Here is a 22,316-nt window from a genome sequence, read left to right on the forward strand (position 1 = left end):
GAACCTCCTTAGGGAGTGTGCAGGTGGAACTGCAAATATCTAAGCTCTGGTGTACTCTTTGGTATTAATGTTTGTGGTGTCATCATGCCAAGATAAAAAGAGCTCTCTAAGGCCCTCTGGAAAGAAGGCCCCCGAAAGGGATTTAAAAAGTTTGCCAAATTATTGGAAGGCGATCATTCCACTGTAAGGAAAATAATCTAAAAATGGTGCAAATTTAAACCACTTCCAATTTGTGTAGGTCTCGCTGGCCCAGCAAATTCAGCCAAAGGCCTGGTTCACACCTATGCGTTTTTTGGTGCTTTTTGCAGAAACTCACTACAGTTTATTTAACATGGTTACCTAAGGGATACGTTCACATCTGTTTTTTTTTTTCTTATCCATTGCCTTTTTGGAAAGGGTCAGGGGCTTTTTTTTTTTTATTTATTTGCTTTTTTGGTTCAATAGACTTTAATGGAGAAGCTGCGAAGAAGCGTGTAGTGTGTTTTTGCCGCAATTTGCATTTTTTTTAATCTGCTTAACAACAAATTGGCCAAAAAAAAAAAAAATCCAACACACAAAAGCGCACCAAAATCATGTGTGCAAAAACAAAATGCATAGATTGTAAGCTCCAACGAGCAGGGCCCTCTAGTTCCTCCTGTTTTTAATTGTATTGTAACTGTATTGCCTTCCCTCACATTGTAAAGCGCTGCACAAACTGTTGGCGCTATATAAATCCTGTATAATAATAATAATATAATAATAATAGCAAAAAGCACTGCAGAAACGACTAAAAGCAAACTGCATAGGTGTGAACCGAGCCTAAGAGCCAACTGTTTGATGCTAAAATAATTCTCCAAGCACATCAAAATTTCATTAGGGGGTGTTCAAGTAAATCTTTCAACAGTTGGGGTCAAAGTGCAATAATGAATGTAAAAGGAGGACAAGGAACGCATCAAAGATTCATTCACAAGGGCACATAAACCCGTACCTCTGTGCAGAGGGTTGGGCTTATGAGCCTTGAGCTCTGTACAGACAGCCTGTTAAAACCAATGACATGCTGAGAGACCCAGTGACTCTACAGATCTTCCTGCATATGGCAGTGTTTACATGCATACAGGAACAGATGCACAGCATTGGACGCAGATTATTTAAACATTGGCACGTATGGGAAAATCCATACAGCCACAGTATCTCTCAGTATTGCATTGATTTTAACAGGCTGGCTGCACAGAACATTTGTCATTCCCTTGGTGCATAAACCATCTACACTGAGTTATTGCTATATGTGCCAGTGTGAATGAAGACCAAAGATGATTCATTGAATTGTATAAGGACTTCGGGAAAAACATATAGATATCACATTGATATCCCACTTACCAGACAAGACGACTGGCTTAGTAGATGGTTTGATTTTATCTATGTGTTGTTTCTGCTCAAGTGCTGCCAGCATGCCTCCTAAATCCAGCTGTACAGGAGTTTTGCTCTTTCTGCCACTGCCTTTTGTCTTTGATGACTCCTGGGAGATTTAAGGATATATTAGGTGTATCTGTGCTTCAATGGGCAAAAGGTTAATTCCAGCTAAGACTCACAATTCAGCATTGCAAAATGGTTCCTAGGAGAGGAACATGATAACCGCCTAAGTGTCTGGTTACCTTCTGCAATGGTTTCAAAGTAAAATTATTGCCCCATTTTCACTTGTGCAACGTCATTCGACTTTGGTCATTAAAGTCATATGATAAGTTGTACCCCTTGTTTTCCAATAATAACCACTGCAACAACTTCAAAGTAATTTATGCACTACTTTGGTCTGACTTTCATGCAACTTAAGGGCCATAGACTTCATGTTAACCCTAAAAAGTTGGATGAAAGTTGTACATACAACAGTGGGTCCGACTTTGCAGAGGGACAACAAGTAAGTTGCACCCATCCAAAGTTGCGTCAAAATTGCATTAAGTTCTGCTTCAAATATAACAGACATCCACTCTTTTACCTTTCCTAATTTAATAGAGTGGATTAAGCTCTGTTAAGTTTTCTAGTTAAGCTTGTTTAAAGGCTGATGGCATTGCTTACATTTTTATCTCAATTGTTTTTATAGTATCCCAAAAACCCAGCATCTAAATGTTGTTAAGCTATACTGATACTTTTTGGAGACATTTACTCATATTCTTCCATCAGAAATATTTCTGTGTGACTTCATATATAAAAATGTTAGTATGGTTCTTTTTTGCAGTGTTGTAGGACTAAACAATATCAAGGTGGCATGAAGAACCTTTTTTTGTGCACACAATAAAATCTATAAGGGTAACCAGCTTTACCTTGAGGTATAGCAGGCAGGTAGTGTTGTGGTTGGGATTTGAACAAACAACCCTAGTGCTGCTAGACGGAAGTGCTAACCACTTAACCACTGTGCTACCCCAATATAAACATGGACTAAAGGTGGGAAACAAATAGAAACCACATCTGGGATCTGTGTTCCCCAATCAACTCACCAAGAAAGATTTTACAGCGTGTACAAAAAAAAAAATAATCCTCTTTTCTATTGTCATTCACGGAGGTACACAGCTATACCGTGGCAATGCTTTAGAGGAGTTCTGAATAACATTTACTTTCTTACCAATGTCTCTCGAGGTCCCCGGCTGTAACTAGAATAACTTCTATTTTCAGGTCTTAAACCTCTTTCAGCAACACCAGTAGAGGACATCAAGTCAGGGAATTCCTCATCATCCTTTTAGAAAAAAGACTGTGTATAATAATCAGGTTTACAGAATATAAAACAAACAGCAGGGTTCTTTCAGAAAAGAGTGCCTGTGCTTGACACACTTAGGAGAACTTATGTTTGCATATTATATTTAGAGAAGCTGGTTGTATATGTGACAAATGCATGCTGCCACATAGAGTAATGTTACACACTGCTTTGCTGGCAATGTGCTAATGTATTGGTAGTCCCTAGCTAGTTTCCTGCTAGTGATAGATGGCCTGTTCTTTGCAGATTTACAACTGTGCTCTACTCTACATAGCTTAATAACTGTCTTATAGTAACTGTACTACAAGGGCTAATAAATGGCTTTGAATCATCTCTTTTTTCAGGACCAATAATGCTTTAAAGGATATGTTCACCTTTCATAACATGTTACACCCATATTCAGTATGTAAAGGACTGGCCCCCGCTCTGACAGCTAGAGGGGATTTTCTCCCCCACAGCCACGTCACTAATTCACAGTGTTCTAAGCGGCTGTCGGTTTGCAGTTCTCAATTACCATGGCGCTGTGAGCGCTGTGGTAGTTCATTGTCAAGAGTGTATCGGATGCCACTATGAGGTACGAGCAAGCAGATAAACTGACAGGTCTGCAGGAGTCCTGCATGACATCAGCGATCTACCAACCGCTGATACAATGCTTTCCAGGCTGCTGCAACAAAAATAATGCACATTTTTTTACCTGAGAAAAAAAAAATGTGCATTTATTATTTTTTTGTAAAAGGTGAACTTATCCTTTAAAGGATAAGTTCACCTTTAGTAAAAGGTTACACCCATATTTTGGGTGTAACATGTTACTATAAAGCACCCCCTACCCCTCTGACAGAGAGCAGGGGATCCTCTCCTCACTGTCACATTTTAAAAACAACACAATAGGTCATAAATTCACAGGAATCTGAATGAATAAAACTAGGCTGCTGAAAAAATTAAAGAAAATTCACATTTTTTACCTGCGAGAGCATGTGCATTTATTTTTTAAAGGTGAACTTATTTTTAATTTGGTGGAGATTTGAATACATATATTTTTATTTTCTTCATTTTTGTAGAAATTAAAAGCAAAGAATTTGAAAAATTGCATTTTCATGTAGTTTTTATCTTTTTCTGCACGGTTTGTTACATGGTTATTACTTTGAATTTAAAGTGTTGTGCTTGTTTTACTTTCAAAGGCAATGTAGTCCCACCAACACAGAGCATGCAGAGAAAGTAGCAATGACTGTATGTTACTTGTCACTACAGTTGTCGCTGTTTAAAGCAGTCCCCTTTCCCTTCACCCAATTCAGATCTTTGAAGCTAGTAAAATTGGTGTTTTTTCAAAATTGATGCTCCTTATTTGTTTATAGCAGAGGTGATCAAATACCACCAAAAGAAAGCTCTATTTGTGGGGAAAAAAGGACATCAATTGTATTTGGGTACGGCGTCGCACGACTGCGCAATTGTCAGTTAAAGTAACGCAGTGCAGAATTGCAAAAAATGGCCTGGTCATTAAGGGGGTAAAACCTTCCAGGGCTGAAGTGGTTAAGGCACTGTAAAAATGAAAAGGTAAAACATTTTTGTATAGATAATAAAATTCATTATAACCATCCCCCCCCCCCCACCTTTCTTTTGGAAGTGATCACATCCCCCTCTGTTCTCAGCTGCATAAGAGCTGGGGGAAGAGAAACAGCACACTGATCTTCCCAGTGTAAGGCTGTGCCTGAGGGGAAGGGGGGGGGATGTAAGACAAGTCTGATCATTAGAGGAGAGCAGGCTGAGTTCCCAGTACATCTAGAGAACTGACCACAATGTGCTCTCCTGCTTAGTGTGGTCAGTTTTTAATAGGGAAGAAGAGGGACTGGCAGGAACACCAGGGATTTCACATAAAGGAAGCAATACAAAGAGAGCAGGATACTTTTCTTTACAAGTACAAAGTATAGCAGGCACATAGTGTGACTGCCTACCTAAACAGTCCATTTAACCTGCAACAATAAAACAGGCACACATTTACAGCCCATTCAGACTGGCGCGATCCGACTTCGAGGGGCGACCTGTGAAGTCGCGGTGCACAGCGTGCACCGCGACTTCGGCACGACTTGCAGGGACTTCACATAATGGAAGTCTATGCAAGTCGCTCCCAGGTCGCCCCAAAGTAGTACAGCACCCTTTTTCTAAGTCGGAGCGACTTGTGTCGCTCCTATTAGAACGGGTCCTGTACTAATCAATGGCAAGCGACCAAGTCGCGCTAGTCTGAATGGGGTCTGAAAAGAATAAATAATAATAATTATTATACAACTTACTTGAAATTTTGGGGGTTCCTGTATAACAATGTTCTCATTTGCAAACCTGGAAACATTTTCGGGGTGTTCATTGTTTGGACTCGGTTTATTTTTCTTCTTCCTTTTTCTCTTTTTCTTTGCAACCACTTCTTCAGCCTCTGTTTTAGTAGCTAAATTAGGGGATGTTAACATCTAGAAAGAAAAGGTTCATTAAATAAGCTACTAAATAAACCTTTACATTTTATTTGACAATCAATACAATTACAGCATGTTAGGAGTGGTCTAGAATCAAGATATATTGGAGGTTTTTACATGTCCCAGGAGATCAGAGACACACAAAAAATGTATTGATTCTGAAATACGTTTCCTTGTTGAGAATATGTATAAATTGGATTCAACTCACATAAAGGTGTAAAATGTAAGTTCTGCAGTAATTCAGAGTTTTGTAATATCCATTTTAAACCTGGTGATGTTAATGAACTCAGAGGATAGCGGCACAAAGGATTCTAGATGCTTTCCACCACTGATTTGGAAAATCTGTCAGCAGAAACAATCAAAAGGGATCATTTCTTGACCTCAGGGTGTACCAATAGATGATCCTGATCCCTAATTGATAATTATATTTGCCAGCATTACGCATAGCAAGGAATCATGGGATCCAAGTGGTTTACTCTTGTTTAGACTGCTCAGCTGTGGCATGCTTGGTCAGAGGAGTGGCCACAGAGAAAAACAATGCCTCCCACTGCTGTCTCTGAGCCAATGAGGAGGCAGAAAGCCAGGATAGCAGTTTCTCTTGTGCACATTGCTGGATCAAAAGTGAGCTCAGATAAGTATTAGGGGGGTGGTCTGCATACTGAAGGTTTTTTTTTTTACCTTCATGCATAGACTGGATGGAGTAAATAAAAACCTTCAGCCTTTACAACTTCTTTAAATGATCGGTTCACCTTAAAGAAAAAAAAATTATTACACAATATATATATATATATATATATATATATATATATAAAATAATTGCACATCTTTTTTTTAGGTAAAACACAAACGTGCCTTTACTAGGAGCCTGGAAAGCATTACACCCATTATTACCAGATCACAGGTGCGATGCAGGACTCCGACTCCTGCAGACTTGTGAGTGTATCTGTCTGCTCGTACCTCGTACGGGCAGGCAGATACACACTGACAGGAAGAGACATGAACTACCAGAGCAGAACTACCTCAACAGGCTTCTGGTCATTCACAGAGACTTACAAGCTGGGTACTTGTAGCTTCCCCATTCACATTCAGGGGAGACAATCTACCATTGCTGTCACCAAATGCAGTGGATTGGGGATCGGGGCGCTGCACAAGAGGGAACGTTACATGTTCCACCCTAAAAATGGGCGGAACATGTAAGATGTTCCCAAAGGTGAACATATCATTTAACAAGAGTCAATTTGGTTGGGGGGCCTTGGAACTCAGCTTACCTTAGAGAGGTTGGGAAACTCCTTGTTCATCTACCCAGGCCCCTCTTATGTGTAAGTCACCCTCTGTCTATTAGGGGCACAGGGTGACTGAGAAGCCCAGTGTGGTCTGCCCTAACCAGACTCGCCATACAACCATATGGGGTTCAGCATTTCGATAACAGAATACCCCTGTTATCCTGGGTCTTATATGTGTGGTTTGTGTTGAAAGTTAGAGAGGCTCCTTCACTTGGGACAGTAATATTTATTAATAAAATTCCTCAAGAAATAGATGAAGATAAGTTAATTCCACTGTATTAGACTACTGGGACTTTGTATGAGCTTTGCCCCATAGGCTTTTGTAGACCGTTGTCATGCAGTCTGCGATTCCTTATTAATCAAAGCATTGCTTAGATGTGGATTTTATGGTAATTGGATCCCCTTATGCTAGTATTTTCTCCTCCAGGTAGGCTGGTTTAAGTGACTAATTAATTAGCTCAAGTTAAATATATTACTGTCAGCTATTAGTTGCTAGAGGTGGATTAGCATATAGTATATGTTGTTTGTTCCTTAGTTATGTTAATATTCCTGTATACAGCTGTATACATACGATAATGTGATCAGGCTCACCTAATTGTGTGGTATATAAATTCTGTGTGAGTTTTCAATAAACAGTTCTAGTTCTCATACAAGCTATTGTCAGCTAGTCTTGTATGGTCTGCTATAATATCTGGTTTCTATGTCCAGACTGGAGGAAGCTGTATACTAAGGGAAGCACACAAGCAGAGTGGAGGACGGTTTTGTTACAGCTTGTATGAGTTGAACTAGAACTATGGGCAAAACTATTCTTTTTTTCATTTTGGATAGAGCAAGGGAGGGTTATAACCAGTCAGATTTTTTTTTTTTTTTTTTGCCATCTCTGTCCTATTGCAGAGTTTTACCTTCACTTCCTGTCCCATAGCGAAACAGGAAGTGAGAGGGAATCCCTGCAAATTAAGGGAATTTCTTGGGGACCCCCAGATCACCAAAATGAGTGTACTTATTGGAAGACTTCCCATCTATTACTTTTCTGGGGAAAACCCCAAATTTGGTGTTTTCTTTTACTTTCAATAATTATGGTAAATACGACAAATAGAGAGGGAGAATCTCCTTAACGGAGGCACAGACAGCAAAAAAAAAAAAAAAGAAACTGGACTGTCCACAAAAAAAAAAAAAAAAGTTATACTTGAAATAAACATCTTTACCATTACAGACCAGTTTAAGTGGAATGTGGCTTACTACTAAATATGTTCTGACCTAGATATACCCTCCCTTTTAGATTGTAAGCTCTAATGAGCAGGGCCCTCTGATTCCTTTTGTTCCAAATTGTATTGTAACTGTACTGTCTGCCTTCATTTTGTTAAGCGCTGCGCAAACTGTTGGCGCTATATAAATCCTGTATAATAATATACGAGAACCTTAAGGCTCGGTTCACATACACTATATTACCAAAAGTATTAGGACACCTGCCTTTACACACACATGATCTTTATTTGCATCTCAGTCTTAGCCCGTAGGGTTCAATATTGACCCACCCATAACAGCTTCAACTCTTCTGGGAAGGCTGCCCACAAGGTTTAGAAGTGTGTCTATGGGAATGTTTGACTATTCTTTCAGAAGCACATTTGTGAGGTCAGTCACTGATGTTGGACGAGAAGGCCTGGCTCGCAGTCACTGCTCTAATTCCTCCCAAAGATGTTCTATCAGGGTGAGGCCAGGACTCTATGCAGGCCAGTCAAGTTCCTCCACCCCAAACTTGCTTATCCATGTCTTTATGGACCTTGCTTTGTGCACATATTGGAACAGGAAGTAGCCATCTCCAAAATTTTTCCACAAAATTTGGGAGCATTCATTTTTTTAAAATGTCTTGGTACGCGGACTCCTTAAGAGTTCCCTTCAATGGAACTAAGGGGCCAAGCCCAACCTCTGAAAAACCCCATGTCATAATCCACCTCCATCAAATGATTTGTACCAGTGCACAAAGCAAGGTCATTAAAGACATGGATGAGTGAGTTTGGAACACCTTTGGGTTTATTTAGTGCGGAGACTACAAGCCAGGCCTTCTCGTCCAATGGTCAAATATTCCCATAGACACACTCCTAAAAATTGTGGACAGCCTTCCCAGAAGAGTTGAAGATGTTATAGCTGCAAAGGGTGGGCCAACCCAATACTGAAACCTACGGACTAAGACTGGGATGCCATTAAAGTTTGTGTGCGTGTAAAAGGCAGGTGTCCCAATACTTTTGGTAATAAAGTGTATATGTGAATTGGATGCATTTTGAACCGTATCTGATTCATACAACATGTGAGCCGGACCGGCTTACAATGGGGCCGAATCACACATGTCTGGAACAGCTGCGGCCAGTTTTTAAAAAGAGTCCAGTGCGTTTTTAGGGTCGGCTCAGGTGCGAATTCAGGTAAAAATTCCCACCTGAATAACAACTGAACCAGTGAACAAAACTGCATCACACTCCTTTAAAATCGGACTGCAAACTGTAGCTGGACATGCGTGAACCTAGTCTCAATGAGAACCAATGGTATTGTACAGAGCAGTCCCTTACCTCATATTTTGGGGTCTCCCACCAGCACTCTCCTCTCCCCCCTGCTCCCTCCTCACAGTATCTGATTGACAGCAGCAGGAGTCATTGGTTCCTGCTACTTTCAGTGTAGTGTAGGGATAGCAGGGGGAGAGGAGAGAAAACCTGCACCTGGGCACATCGCTGGATTGATGGAGGACTCAGGTAAGCGTTTTCTATCTTAATCCAGACAAGGCTAATAGATACAAAAATGTTTAGCTTTAGAGCCACTATGAAGAGAACCAGTCACAAATCTGCTTTTTGTAACACTAGTGAACAGGTAACGGTGTGCCTAAGCACAACAGGTGACAAAACACCTATATGCCAAAATGTTTTCTTCTACATTTTTAACATGACTTCCCTGGTTCAGCAGCACACAACCCATAAATCTCTGTGCCCTCTATACCCAAGTTAGCAATGCCCCTAGTGAAATAGCTTTCCCCAATCCAGAATTGCTCAACTCCAACTCGAGCATCAAAACACAAATACCATAAATTCTCACTCTTCATAGAGCCTGGGCTTGTCCGCCTATTCACGATTGGGGTGGCTGGCTGCAGCGTTCTGAGAGCATCTCTCTCATGGAGCATAGAGCATGTGTTGACAGTTCCCTACTCCCCTCCGCACAGACAGGAGAAGAGAGATAGAGCTGGTGAACTTCTCCTCCTTCCACTCTCTGCTCCTGTCTTGTGACACATGGAGCCACATCAGGGCTGGTGGGATTGTGGCTTCAGCAGACGGGCCTAGCTACATACTGTATATCCTGGAGGGGGTGAGAGTAAAATACCAGTCCTTACAAACTGTCTCTCCTGTTATTTGAAATAGGGACTCCCTAGTAATTAACCCTCTGTGTCCTTGGATGCTAGGGGGAGGACAGTGCTTATCTACTCTGCTTCAATCAACACATGTACACTGCTGCTTACCTAAATGGTTAACTCTTTACAGCTTAACATCTGCAGACTGGTGCTTCTGGTATGAATGGCATTTAACACCTTAGTGTTTGCTTGTATATATGGTCAACCTGTATGGTTAATACTGCCTTCTGACACATGGAGAAAAGTGTAATTTCTCATTATAGATCAGTCTGGATTTTATGGCCTATCCTGCTGACTACATTTAAGACTGACAGATACTTTTTTTTTTGGTGTCTTTAACTACATGTGTCTCTCGTCGGAGTGAACAGTGCAGTTTGCTGAAAGGGCCAATTATTTTTCCCGCCTCCTTATGATCTATCCAATCTCTTTTGTGCCTACCCCATCACCTGCATCCATACTCCACTCCCTGATGCACACACAGACACACTTTCTGTGTGTATGTTAATGATTGCAGGACGGGTGGCAAATTGGAATACATGCACACTAGAGGCTGAAAAATTGGTCAGTAAGTTTAAACACCACCTCCTCCCTAGACAATTGCACTAATGCCCCCTCTGCTGCTCTGAGTCTCTGATTGAAAAAGACTGCCACTCCTCTGAAAAGCAATCCACATACGAAATGCTTTTCAGAAGCAATTGCTAGGCAATGATATGCTACCTCCACACCACCTATATTAAACCCCTAAATGCTGCAGCACAGACCCTTTTATTTGAATGGGTTGCATTCAGTAGTAGTGGGTTTCTAAGAAGGGTTTTAGGCAAAAGCTGCGAGGCATAACTGTATGTAAACCTGTGTCATGCATCTGTAATGATACACAAGGGCTACATAAGAGGAGGGGTGAGGAGGGGTTTGTCTTTAAAAATAAGGCTTTGTTTAAAAAAAAAAAAAAAAAAAACCTGGCTCCTAACTATTTTAGCTGGCTCCTAGTTACAAAGCAAATGTGTCAAACCCTGTCTTATAGGAAAGGTTTACTTTGCCTGCAGAAACCATCCACAATGCATGACGTATAAGCATGGGAATGTGTGGACTAGGATTGCACATATACTGACAGCCGTATCGGTGCTGGTATTAAGCATTTGCACAAGTACTTGATTAGCGCAAATACTCTGATACCCCATACAAAATAAGGGCTTAAATCGCACTGCACAGAACTGCATGTGATTTGAACAGGAATGCGGTGCGATTCCTGTCCAAATCACATGCGGTTTTCTGCACTACTCCTATGTGAACCCAGGCTTGTCATAATGACTTCAGCTTGGTTTCAAACAGGAGAAGTGCAAGAAAAAGGAATGAGATTCGGACAGGATTTGCACTACATTCTCCTTCAAATTGCGTGCAATTCCTTGCAGTGCGATACGAGCCATTTCATTATGTATGGGTTCAAATCGCATCGCAAAGGTATCGGTGAGTACTTGAGCACAAGTATTGAACCTCATACTCACTCTTAAAAAACAGGTATTGGTGCATCCCTAGTGTGAACCATACCAAGTAGGACTGGGGGGATTTGTGTAACTTAAAGAGGTTTAACTTGCCAATAGCTACCAAAAACTGAAATATCAGCTAAAAAAAAAAAAAAAAACGAACACCTGAAACACAAACACATAATGAGCTAGTATGCATCGCATACTAGCTCATTATGAAATACTTACCTTAGAATGAAGCATTGCAGTGCCGCCCGCTCACCTGTCTCATGGGTGACATGTTCGGTCACCCTTCTTCTGGGTTTGCGGCATCCGGCCATCTGATTGGCTGGAGCTGCGATGACGCATGCGCGGGGGAGCCGATGGTCACAGCACGGGGCTCTGAAGGAACCGCATGAGCGGCCGTTCCTTCAGAGCGCATGCGCCAGTGATGTCACTGGCTGCATGCAAAGTAAAAATCTCCTAAACGGTGCAAGTTTAGGAGATATTTACAGTACCTATAGGTAAGCCTTATCATAGGCTTACCTATAATTAAAAGTTGCAGAGGAGGGTTTACTTCCTCTTTAAACTTAGTGTTGCTTCTCACATACAAAGCATGCATGTAGGGTGGCCAATATGTGCTCATGTTATGTGGACAGTCTTTCAGACTCCTAATCACACATCCTTTTGCACTGAACTATATCCATTGTGTGAGCAACGTTCCAAATTCAGCAAGTGCAATCATCTTGGCTGTGATATGTATATCTAAAATACTTACTTTTTAGGCCCAGTACATCGCAAATATTAAAATATTCGTTATATTGCCAATATTAAACCTTGGCATATTTTTCTGGTTCAAACATTTTATTGGAGAACAAAGTAAACAGGTAACAACAATTGGTAAACAGAGTGACATGATAAGTACAAGCCAGATGCGCTAACAAAATAATGGCTACAATAACCATGGGTCAAACTTAGGAGTAGGTGGATAAGAGGCAACCAGGGGGGCTGTGGCTAGGACTCTTCAACCGGCGTAGCCAACCCATAGGCACCCCATAAAGGGGACACTCTGTGCCCAGGTGGGGAGGCGCGGCCAAGCAGCAGGCGAAGCAAGGGTGAGCCTTGGCATATTTTTAAAACTCAGAATACCTTAGAAAAGCCATTTAATAACAAAAAGACAAAACATAAAACTGATATTTCAGTTTTTGGTAGCTATTGGCAAGTTAAACCTGACACCTGACAATATTGAGGACTCTGTGAGATCACTGTGCTTGAACTACTGGGTCTGAACAACTACTGAGGGCATAATGAGGGGTTCCGACTGCCCCTGCTGACTTTTCTATTTATTTAAATATGGAATGTAACAAGAGGAGATTAACATGCAATTGTAGGTGAAAGCACATAGGACTTCCAGTTGGACAGGAACAGAATCAGGAACTATAGCAGGGAGCCCTCACTCTTGGGGGGTATCCAAGGCTTATAAGAAGCCATGAGCTGATTTAAAGGAGGGGTATACTGACCATGACTGTATGGCGCAGCACATCTCAGGACTGGCCGCAATGGTCAACAGAGGGTGAAATCATGGAAAGGCTTGATAACATTAACACAAATAAATCACCAGGGCCAGATGGCGTGCATCCGAGAGTACTCAAAGAACTCAGTAAGGTTATATCTAGACCACTGTTCCTGATCTTTGCAGATAGTATTTTGACAGGAACTGTACCAGGTGACTGGAGGAAAGCTAACGTGATACCAATGTTCAAAAAAAGGGCAGAGGCATATCCCGCGGAGTTTTAGGCCAGTCAACCTGACATCAATAGTATGTAAATTACTGGAAGGTATGATAAGGGACTATATTCAAGAATTTACTAAAGTCAACAGAATCATCACCAGTAATCAGCACGGGTTTTCAAAAGGAAGTTCTTGTCAGACCAATCTGTTAACATTCTACGAGGAGGTGAGCTGTGAGCTAGATAGGGGGAGACCTGTGGATGTGGTGTATCTGGATTTTGCTAAGGCATTCGATACAATTCCCCACAAATGTTAAATTTACCAATTAAGGTCTGCAGGCATCGACCACAAGGTTTGTTTTTGGATAGAAAACTGGTTAAAGGGGCGTGTCGAAAGGGTGGTGATAAATAACGTGTACCCAGACTGGTCTGTAGTGGTAAGTGGGGTCCCCCAAGGCTCAGTCCTGGGTCCAGTTTTGTTCAATTTATCCATAAATAGCATAGAGGACGGAATCACTAGCTCAATCTCAGTTTTTGCAGATGACACAAAAATAAGCAGGGCAATAACTTCACATCAAGATATAGAAATCTAACAGAATGACCTGAATAAAATAACAGAGTGGACAACTACGTGGCAAATGAGGTTTAATGTAGAGAAATGTAAGTACTGCACTTGGGGACTTAAAAACATAAACGCAAAATATACGCAATAGGGGGGGAACCTCTGGGGGAATCCAGGATGGAGAAAGATCTGGGAGTCTTAGTAAAAGATAAACTAAGCCAGGGCTTCCCAAACTACGGCCCTGAAGCTGTTGCAGAACTACATATCCCATGAGGCATTGTAACACTCTGACATTCACATACATGACTAGGCATGATGGGAATTGTAGTTCCTGAACAACTGGAGGGCCATAGTTTGGGAATCCCTGGACTAAGCAAGAGCATGCAATGTCAAGCTGCAGCTGCCAAAGCTGGCAGAATATTAGCATGCATAAAGAAGGGGATCTATTCCAGAGATAAAGCTATAATCCTTCCACTTTATAAAACTCTGGTCCGACTGCATCTGGAGTACCCTGTCCAGTTCTGGTCGCAAATCCTCAGAAAGGATGTGTTGGAACTGGAGAGAGTCCAAAGAAGGGCAACTAAACTAATTAGGGGATTGGAGGACCTTAATTATGAGATGTGTTTACAAGTGCTTGATTTATTCTCCCTAGAGAAGAGACGCCTGAGAGGGGACATGCAAGCGATTTACAAATACCTCAATGGTGAGCTCAGCATAGAAAAAAGAAAAAAAAAACTATTCAGTCGCAAGGACACGTGGCCACACAATGCAATTAATGGAGAAGCGATTTAACCTCAGGCTACTCAAGGGTTTTTTTACAGTAAGGACAATAAAATTGTGGAACGCTCTTCCACAAATGGTGGTACCTACGGGGAGTATGGCTACTTTTAAAAGACTCTTGGATGTACATCTCAAAGATCAAAACATTCAGGGGTATGGGAAATGAATACGTCCACACACACCTACATAGGTTGAACTGGATGGACTATTGTCTTTATTTGACCTCAACTACTATGTAACCCACCTAAAAAATATTACCTATAAGCAGAGGAACCCTTTAATAAAGAGTACTATGCATGATGTATCAGATTGAGATACTATAAAGAAGCACACAAGCCAATAGCATAAGTATTTGATATAGTAGCTTGAACAGATTCTCACATAAGGGTTTTAGCTCTATTCCAGCATTTTTACTTTGAAAAAGTAGACCTACCTTATTCCAGGTCTGCGATTTAGAATCCTCAGCAGTGCTAGGTGAAGAACATACAGGTTTCACAGAGGTAGCTGGAAGGATCCTAGCTTTTGGAGGTTGTTTCACTTTGCTGGCCCATGTCTCTTGACTAAAAGGGCTGCTAAAAGACACTTGTGATATATCTGGAAAGAAAAAGCACACACAAAAATAAACTACTAAGAAAAGTAAGGCTAGCCATAGAAGGGCACATAGACCAAGTGGCTGATAATATCTGCCAGTCCTCAAAATTAATCTCACCGCAATACTTGTCTGATAATGACAGAAAATAAAAGGTTTGACCCTTCTCCATACAGTAGGAAAGGATAGGGCCAGATAGTTCTCACTAAGTAACAATGAACGTTTTTAGCACTACAATTAGGCTTTAATGCAGACATAATAAGGACTATAAGCACATATTTACACATCTGTTATGAAGTTGTCAGCACTGAAACACAATGTACAGTAACACATGGTAACCAGTCATTTTTTATTGTCTATGTCCCACTGGGGAGATCTATCTTTTTCGTCATCGGGGCTAGAAGTGAGCGAAAATCCATACGTACAGGAACAGAGGAATTCGCCAAGAAAGAAAAGGAAGGCAAACACTTTTTTTTTTTTTTTTTTAAAGTGTAAGGCACTGCTGGCTAGAACTGACTTCCTGCACAGTAAAATGTGGCAGTTTACCACACGGGAATGGTGAACCAGTCCTTAGTGTGCGGCCTAGTGTTTGCTGTGCCAGACAGTGATATGCGCAGTTTTACTGCATTGCACTATTTATTGTTTGTTTAACCATTTGTCTATAATGGTCGTTTATAAATAGGTAAAAAAAAAAAAACAGACGGGATTTAAAAACACACTCCTGGCTGTTATACACACACACACACACTTAGGCTGGCCATACACTATACAATTTTCTTGTTCAACTTTCCTTTAGATTTACCAAAACCATGTAATATAGGGTCAAACCTAAACACTTTCAATTTGTATGCAATCAGGCAGGCCCTTGCACTACATAGTTTAAGGTAAATCTAAAGGAAATTGAATAAGAAAATTGTATAGTGTATGGCCAGCCTTATTCACCCAGTGCTGGGCTGTCTAATGGAAATTATTCTGGCAGCTGTAAGGCCACCCAATCACTTCTGCACCCTGCCGATTGTACTCCTCCTCCTCCTGCCAGCCATTTTACCCGGTGCTCCGCTGAACCACCTGTAGGCCCAAGGACCATCATGGCAGGTGATGGTAGTGTAACAGAGGGGGATCAGCAAGCAACTGTCTGCTGATCTCCCTTCTGGTGAAAGAACACAGCGCCAGGCCAGGCCAGTCTAAGTGTGCCAGAATGACGGCCTCCTGTGCCAGCCAATAAGGACAGTCAAACACCGCCACACAGGAGAAGATGCTGGTGCAAGACCATTGGAAAGGTGAGTATAAACCCCTTCAGTTCCACTTTAAAATGACATCACCGGCACACCTTTCCACCTCATCCAATCATTGTATTCAATAGCGTTTTGTGAATAGTGGTGGTGCCAAGCGTGCAAAGCCCTATGGTCAGTGTGCAAAAGACCAGACGCTCAGCAAAGAATCTGGAAGATCGTGGGAATCAACATAGTAGTAGTGATGACTACTGCAGTGATTTCCAGCTTCCACAGTGGTCCATCATCTATAAACATTATATCTATGAAATTCATGTTTAAAGTAGAACTGAAGGCAAAACTTTTTGTTTTTAGTTTAGGATAGAGTGGAGAAGGATTTGAACGCTTGTCAGTTTTTTTGCTGTCTGGGTCCCGGTTAAGGAGATTCACCCTCTCTATTTGTTGTGTTTACCATTATCATTGAAAGTGAAAGTAAGAGAAAATCCCACATTTTGAGTTGTCCCCAGAAATGTAATAGAGGGGAGAGCTTTCAATGGGGACACTATTTTTGGTGACCTGGGGGTCCCCAAGGGATTGCCTTAATTTGCAGTAAAATTTGCATTTCTCTCAATTCCTGTTTGGCTATGGGACAGGCAGTCAAGGGAAATCTCCACAATGGGACACAGATGGCGAAAAAACATAAACTACTACTTTCACAGAAGTGTGATAAATTTACACTTCATTCATGGTCTATGTACAGCAGTGCATTGCGATGCAGAACAATGCAGCATGTCTACGTTTTTCTCCAGCGCGTATTACACCAGCGTTGTAGTGTGAACAGGGACAGGGGAGAAGAAAAAAAAAAAAAAATCAATCAATGAGGGAAGGTAGAAGCTTAATGGCCAGGTACAGTAAATTCAAAATAGTAGGCTGCGGTTTGGGCGCAGTGCAATTGTATGCATGTTTCACACACAATTTTAGATGCAATCCCTTTGATTTCTAGTAGACCGTGCATTTTGTGAAAGATGCAGCATGCAGGACTTTTATATGCATGAAAAAGCACAATCTAGTAGAATTCAATGGAATTGCACCTAAAACAACATGTAAAACTTGCATAGAATCTCACTGCGCCCAAACCATACAACACCAGTGTGAACCCAGCCTTAGCGTTCTCCTCCAGGACAGGAGGAGAGAAAAATCCCTACCACACTCCAAAGAGTTGCTGGTAGGTTAATTGGCCCCTTTATAAATTGGCCCTAGTATGTGTCTGTATAAATGTGAGTTAGGAACCTTAGACTGTAAGCTCCTTGAGGGCAGGGACTGACGTGAATGCATAATATATGAAAGCGCCGCGTAAACTGATGGCGCTGAGGTGTGTCTAAAAAGTTCAGCAAATGGCATCACAAAAAAGATACAAAAAAATTACCTTTAGTGGCCTTCAAAATAAATTGCCATCCTTCAGAACTCACTTTTGGCAACATTCATAAATCTTCTGGAAACTGGCAGCAAAGGCCTCTTTAGGAATCGATCGCAGAACCGTGGTCACACATTCTTAGGAATACCGCCCCATCTGCAAAATGTGCACCTTTCATTACACTCTTTAGGCGGGGAAACAGAAGGAAGTCGGAAGGTGCCTGATCAGGGTAGTACAGTGGATAATTGAGAACAGGTACGCCCCGCTGAGCCAAGAATTGGCTACCACCAGGTCTCATCCCCTGTACGATGGTTGGCATAAAGGATGGATCCTGATTACACATGGTAATGAAATCTCCAGAAGTTTCCATCCCTCTTGCTTTCTGTTTGTCTGTCAGATTGTGCGGCACAAACCAGGGACAGATCTTCCACTTAGCCAAATCTTTGCGGATGATAGTGCGTACTGTGTCCTTGCCAATGCCAAATTCCGCCGATCTCATGCCAGCATTTGTAGCACTCGCTCAATCGTATCTGGGGTTCTGCTTGTCGAACGTGACTCATCCTCACTTGTTTCCTTCCCATGGCGAAAGAGTTTGAACCAGTCATAAACACATTTTTTGCTCTTGATTTCAGTCCCGTGCCCTTGCACCAACATTTCATGTGTCTCCGTCGCCGGTTTCCCCAATTTGTAGCAGAACTTTATGTTCGCTCTTTGATCCATTGCACTGTGACCCTAGCTCTCACACTGACTATGTTTGACTGCCTGCAAAGGATTTACCCTGATGGTCACGTGTACCCCACGCTAGGTGATGCTTCTCAACGTGTCTCTGGATAGGCATGTGCATTAGGGCTGAACGATAGTCGATGTGATATCGACTATCGTGCTGCGAGCATGGGCGATAGTCACATCGCCGAACATACGATAGTAGGCAGAAGTCAGGACTCACAGTGGTTGTAGCAGAACACAGCCCAGCATCCGTCCCACACGTTCAGTCTGCATGCCTGCAGCTAGTTCTCCTGACTGAGCGGTGAGCAGCACGCCGTGAGCAGCTGCACAGCTAACCAATCACACGTGCCTGCACACCTGATTGGTTCGCTGTGCCGGTACTCACGACGTGATTGGTTCGCTGTGCCGCGCTCACCGCTCGGTCAAGAGAACTAGCTGCAGGGCGGCAGACTGAACGTGTGAGACGGATGTCATGTCAGGCTGTGTTCTTCTACGTTCTACCACCACTGTGAGTGCAATGACTATCAGAAGAAGGCTGCGCTGCTGCAATACTTCCATCCCATCCCTACAGTAACATTAACCCTGGCTGTCCCTGTATACAATCAGAAGAAGGCTGCGGCACTGATTGACGGCTCTCTCAATATCGCGATATATGTTGTTGAAAAAAAAATATCGCAATGTACTTTTTTTCCAATATCGTGCAGCCCTAATGTGCATGCTCGTGTACCTGGTCCATGTTGCCGCTGAGATATCAGACCATTCACTGAACTTTTAAGACACACCTTGTATAAGTACTTAAACAAAAAAATGATTTATATATATATATATATATATATATATATATATATATATATATATATATATATATATATATATATATATATATATATATATATATATACATACACATACATACACACACACACACACACAATGTATATATATATATGTGCTCTAATCAGCAGAGCCCTCTGATTCCTACTGTATTAAAGTGTGTTGTATTTGTACTGTCTACCCTCAAGTTGTAAAGCGCTGCGTAAACGGTCAGTGCTATATAAAATCATATATATATATATATATATTTATATATTATCCAATGGCTGCCACCGCACACACATCAGGGATAAAAAAAAATGGGCCCGGGTGCGCATCAGAGACTGCAATGCATATAAACCAAAGAAAAAGTGGTACTCAAGGGTCTTGAAAGGTAAATGCACAATGACAGTCATCCTGAGGAAGACGAGCTTGTACCTTGTCCAAACATTGCTTAAAACTGTCATTGTGAGTTTACCTTCCAAGACTCGTGAGTGCCGCTCTCTTTGTTGGTGTGTATATTATATATATATATATATATATATATATATATATATATTTTCCCAATAGGGACAACTGTTTCCCCAATGGTACACACACAGCATACAAAATCCCTACTACTAAAGAGAACAGTTTTGGCTTTATATTTTTATTGTTTTTGTACAGCTCAGTGGAGGAATAAATAGGGAGATGCCCTGACACAGCAGTGAACATAGGTAAGGTTGTGTTGTGGAAGTGTTGTCAGCTATGTCCCCCAGTAATGTTGTGGGGATAACTAGAAGCTGTAACTCACCCCCAGGCTGCATGTCGGCAATGCGTACTGCTGCAACACTACTTCCTCCGAGTGCTGGTCTCCTGGGGCACAGACATCATCTACTAGTCACGGTAACCGAAGCCTCCGACATGACAAAAACCACCATGGTAAGTTTCTTACTGCTCACTGCCATGACGTCTAAGTAAGTCGCATTTCTATTACTTCGGAAATGATAGTAAACACGGAAGAGGCACACTTCCTGGTTGTCTCCATGAGAGGAAACATTTTGGTGGAGTCCACTACCTAAATTGTAACCTAAAAGGGCTACAACAATATGGCCGCGGCTGTCCATCTCCAGTATAAAGTCTGGAAGCGCTATTACAAGGAGAGTCGTGCTCTAGTGACAAAGCCCATGTTTTCATGCCTGTTCATAGGGTGTGGGAAGACGTGACTTTTGGCTCTATCGTTTAGTTTATAACTCTCATTTAGAAGACTATGGCCCTAGTATTAGGTGTGGGTACATGGGCACTGGACAGCTGCTAAAGCTGCTAAAAGTTCTTTTTTTTTTTTTTAACTGCTTGCTGTCTGGGGCATTTTTTACATACGTGTTTAAATCAACATTTTTGCTAGAATCATACATTTACAGACATCCCAACCTGCAAAAACTCATTTCAGGGAGGTGAGCATCCCCCCCTCCCACACGCCGCCGCCGCCCCCCCCCCCCCCACGCACGCCTGCGCCGCACCCCCCCCTTTCTAATTTAACACTACCAGAGAATAATGAAATGTAATCAGTATACCTGGTTACTGGTGCTGGTCACTGATGCTGGTACTGGTCACTAATGCTGGTACTGTTCACTGGTGCTGGTACTGTACTGGTCTGGTAACTGGTACTGGACACTGGTGCTGGACACTGATGCTGGTACTGGTCACTGGTGCTGGTACCGGCCACTGGTGCTCGTACTGGCCTGGTCACTGGTGCTGGCCTGGTCACTGGTGCTGGCCTGGTCACTGGTGCTGGTACTGGCCTGGTCACTGGTGCTGGCCTGGTCACTGGTGCTGGTACTGGCCTGGTCACTGGTGCTGTTACTGGCCTGTTCACTGGTGCTGGTACTGGCCTGGTCACTGGTGCTGGTAATGGTCACTGGTGCTGGTCACTGGTGCTGGTACTGGCCTCTTCACTGGTGCTGGTACTGGCCTGGTCACTGGTGCTGGTACTGGCCTGGTCACTGGTGCTGGTACTGGCCTTGTCACTGGTGCTGGTACTGGCCTGGTCACTGGTGCTGGTACTGGCCTGGTCACTGGTGCTGGCCTGGTCACTGGTGCTGGTACTGGCCTTGTCACTGGTGCTGGTACTGGCCTGGTCACTGGTGCTGGTACTGGCCTGGTCACTGGTGCTGGTACTGGCCTGGTCACTGGTGCTGTTACTGGCCTGGTCACTGGTGCTGGTACTGGCCTGGTCACTGGTGCTGGTGCTGGTCACTGGTGCTGGTCACTGGTGCTGGTACTGGCCTCTTCACTGGTGCTGGTACTGGCCTGGTCACTGGTGCTGGTACTGGCCTGGTCACTGGTGCTGGTACTGGCCTGGTCACTGGTGCTGGTACTGGCCTTGTCACTGGTGCTGGTACTGGCCTGGTCACTGGTGCTGGTACTGGCCTGGTCACTGGTGCTGGTACTGGCCTGGTCACTGGTGCTGGTACTGGCCTGGTCACTGGTGCTGGTACTGGCCTGGTCACTGGTGCTGGCCTGGTCACTGGTGCTGGTACTGGCCTGGTCACTGGTGCTGGCCTGGTCACTGGTGCTGGTACTGGCCTCTTCACTGGTGCTGGTACTGGCCTGGTCACTGGTGCTGGTACTGGCCTGGTCACTGGTGCTGGTACTGGCCTGGTCACTGGTGCTGGCCTGGTCACTGGTGCTGGTCACTGGTGCTGGTACTGGCCTCTTCACTGGTGCTGGTACTGGCCTGGTCACTGGTGCTGGTACTGGCCTGGTCACTGGTGCTGGCCTTGTCACTGGTGCTGGTACTGGCCTGGTCACTGGTGCTGGTACTGGCCTGGTCACTGGTGCTGGTACTGGCCTGGTCACTGGTGCTGGCCTGGTCACTGGTGCTGGTACTGGCCTTGTCACTGGTGCTGGTACTGGCCTGGTCACTGGTGCTGGCCTGGTCACTGGTGCTGGTACTGGCCTTGTCACTGGTGCTGGTACTGGCCTGGTCACTGGTGCTGGTACTGGCCTGGTCACTGGTGCTGGTACTGGCCTGGTCACTGGTGCTGGCCTGGTCACTGGTGCTGGTCTCAGGTGCTGGCTCTCTGGTGCTGCTCTCAGGTTAGGTCACTGTGTCTGCCACAGAGTGGGGTGTCATGATGATTGGTCCCACGCGCCAAAATGCCTCCTGGAGTAGAAGATGTGGCTGTAGTAGAGAGCAA

At 43.1% G+C, this 22,316-nt stretch overlaps 1 protein-coding gene across 1 annotated transcript in view; it reads right to left on the minus strand.

The window, feature by feature from the left end:
• The window catches only part of SECISBP2 (SECIS binding protein 2), a 36,803-nt gene extending 16,668 nt beyond the window's left edge, over positions 1-20,135 (minus strand). Inside the window, exons 1-5 of the mRNA XM_082243193.1 lie at positions 19,931-20,135; positions 14,818-14,978; positions 5,008-5,178; positions 2,594-2,704; positions 1,357-1,495 (exon numbers count right to left, since the gene is read on the minus strand). Coding sequence (XP_082099319.1) covers positions 1,357-1,495; positions 2,594-2,704; positions 5,008-5,178; positions 14,818-14,978; positions 19,931-19,943 — 595 coding nt within the window. The 5' untranslated portion in view covers positions 19,944-20,135. The remainder of the gene's footprint in view (positions 1-1,356; positions 1,496-2,593; positions 2,705-5,007; positions 5,179-14,817; positions 14,979-19,930) is intronic.
• Between the last annotated feature and the right edge of the window lie 2,181 nt (positions 20,136-22,316).

Source organism: Pelophylax lessonae (genome assembly GCF_965119305.1).
Source record: "Pelophylax lessonae genome assembly, chromosome: 1".
Classification (NCBI taxonomy): Eukaryota; Metazoa; Chordata; class Amphibia; order Anura; family Ranidae; genus Pelophylax; species Pelophylax lessonae.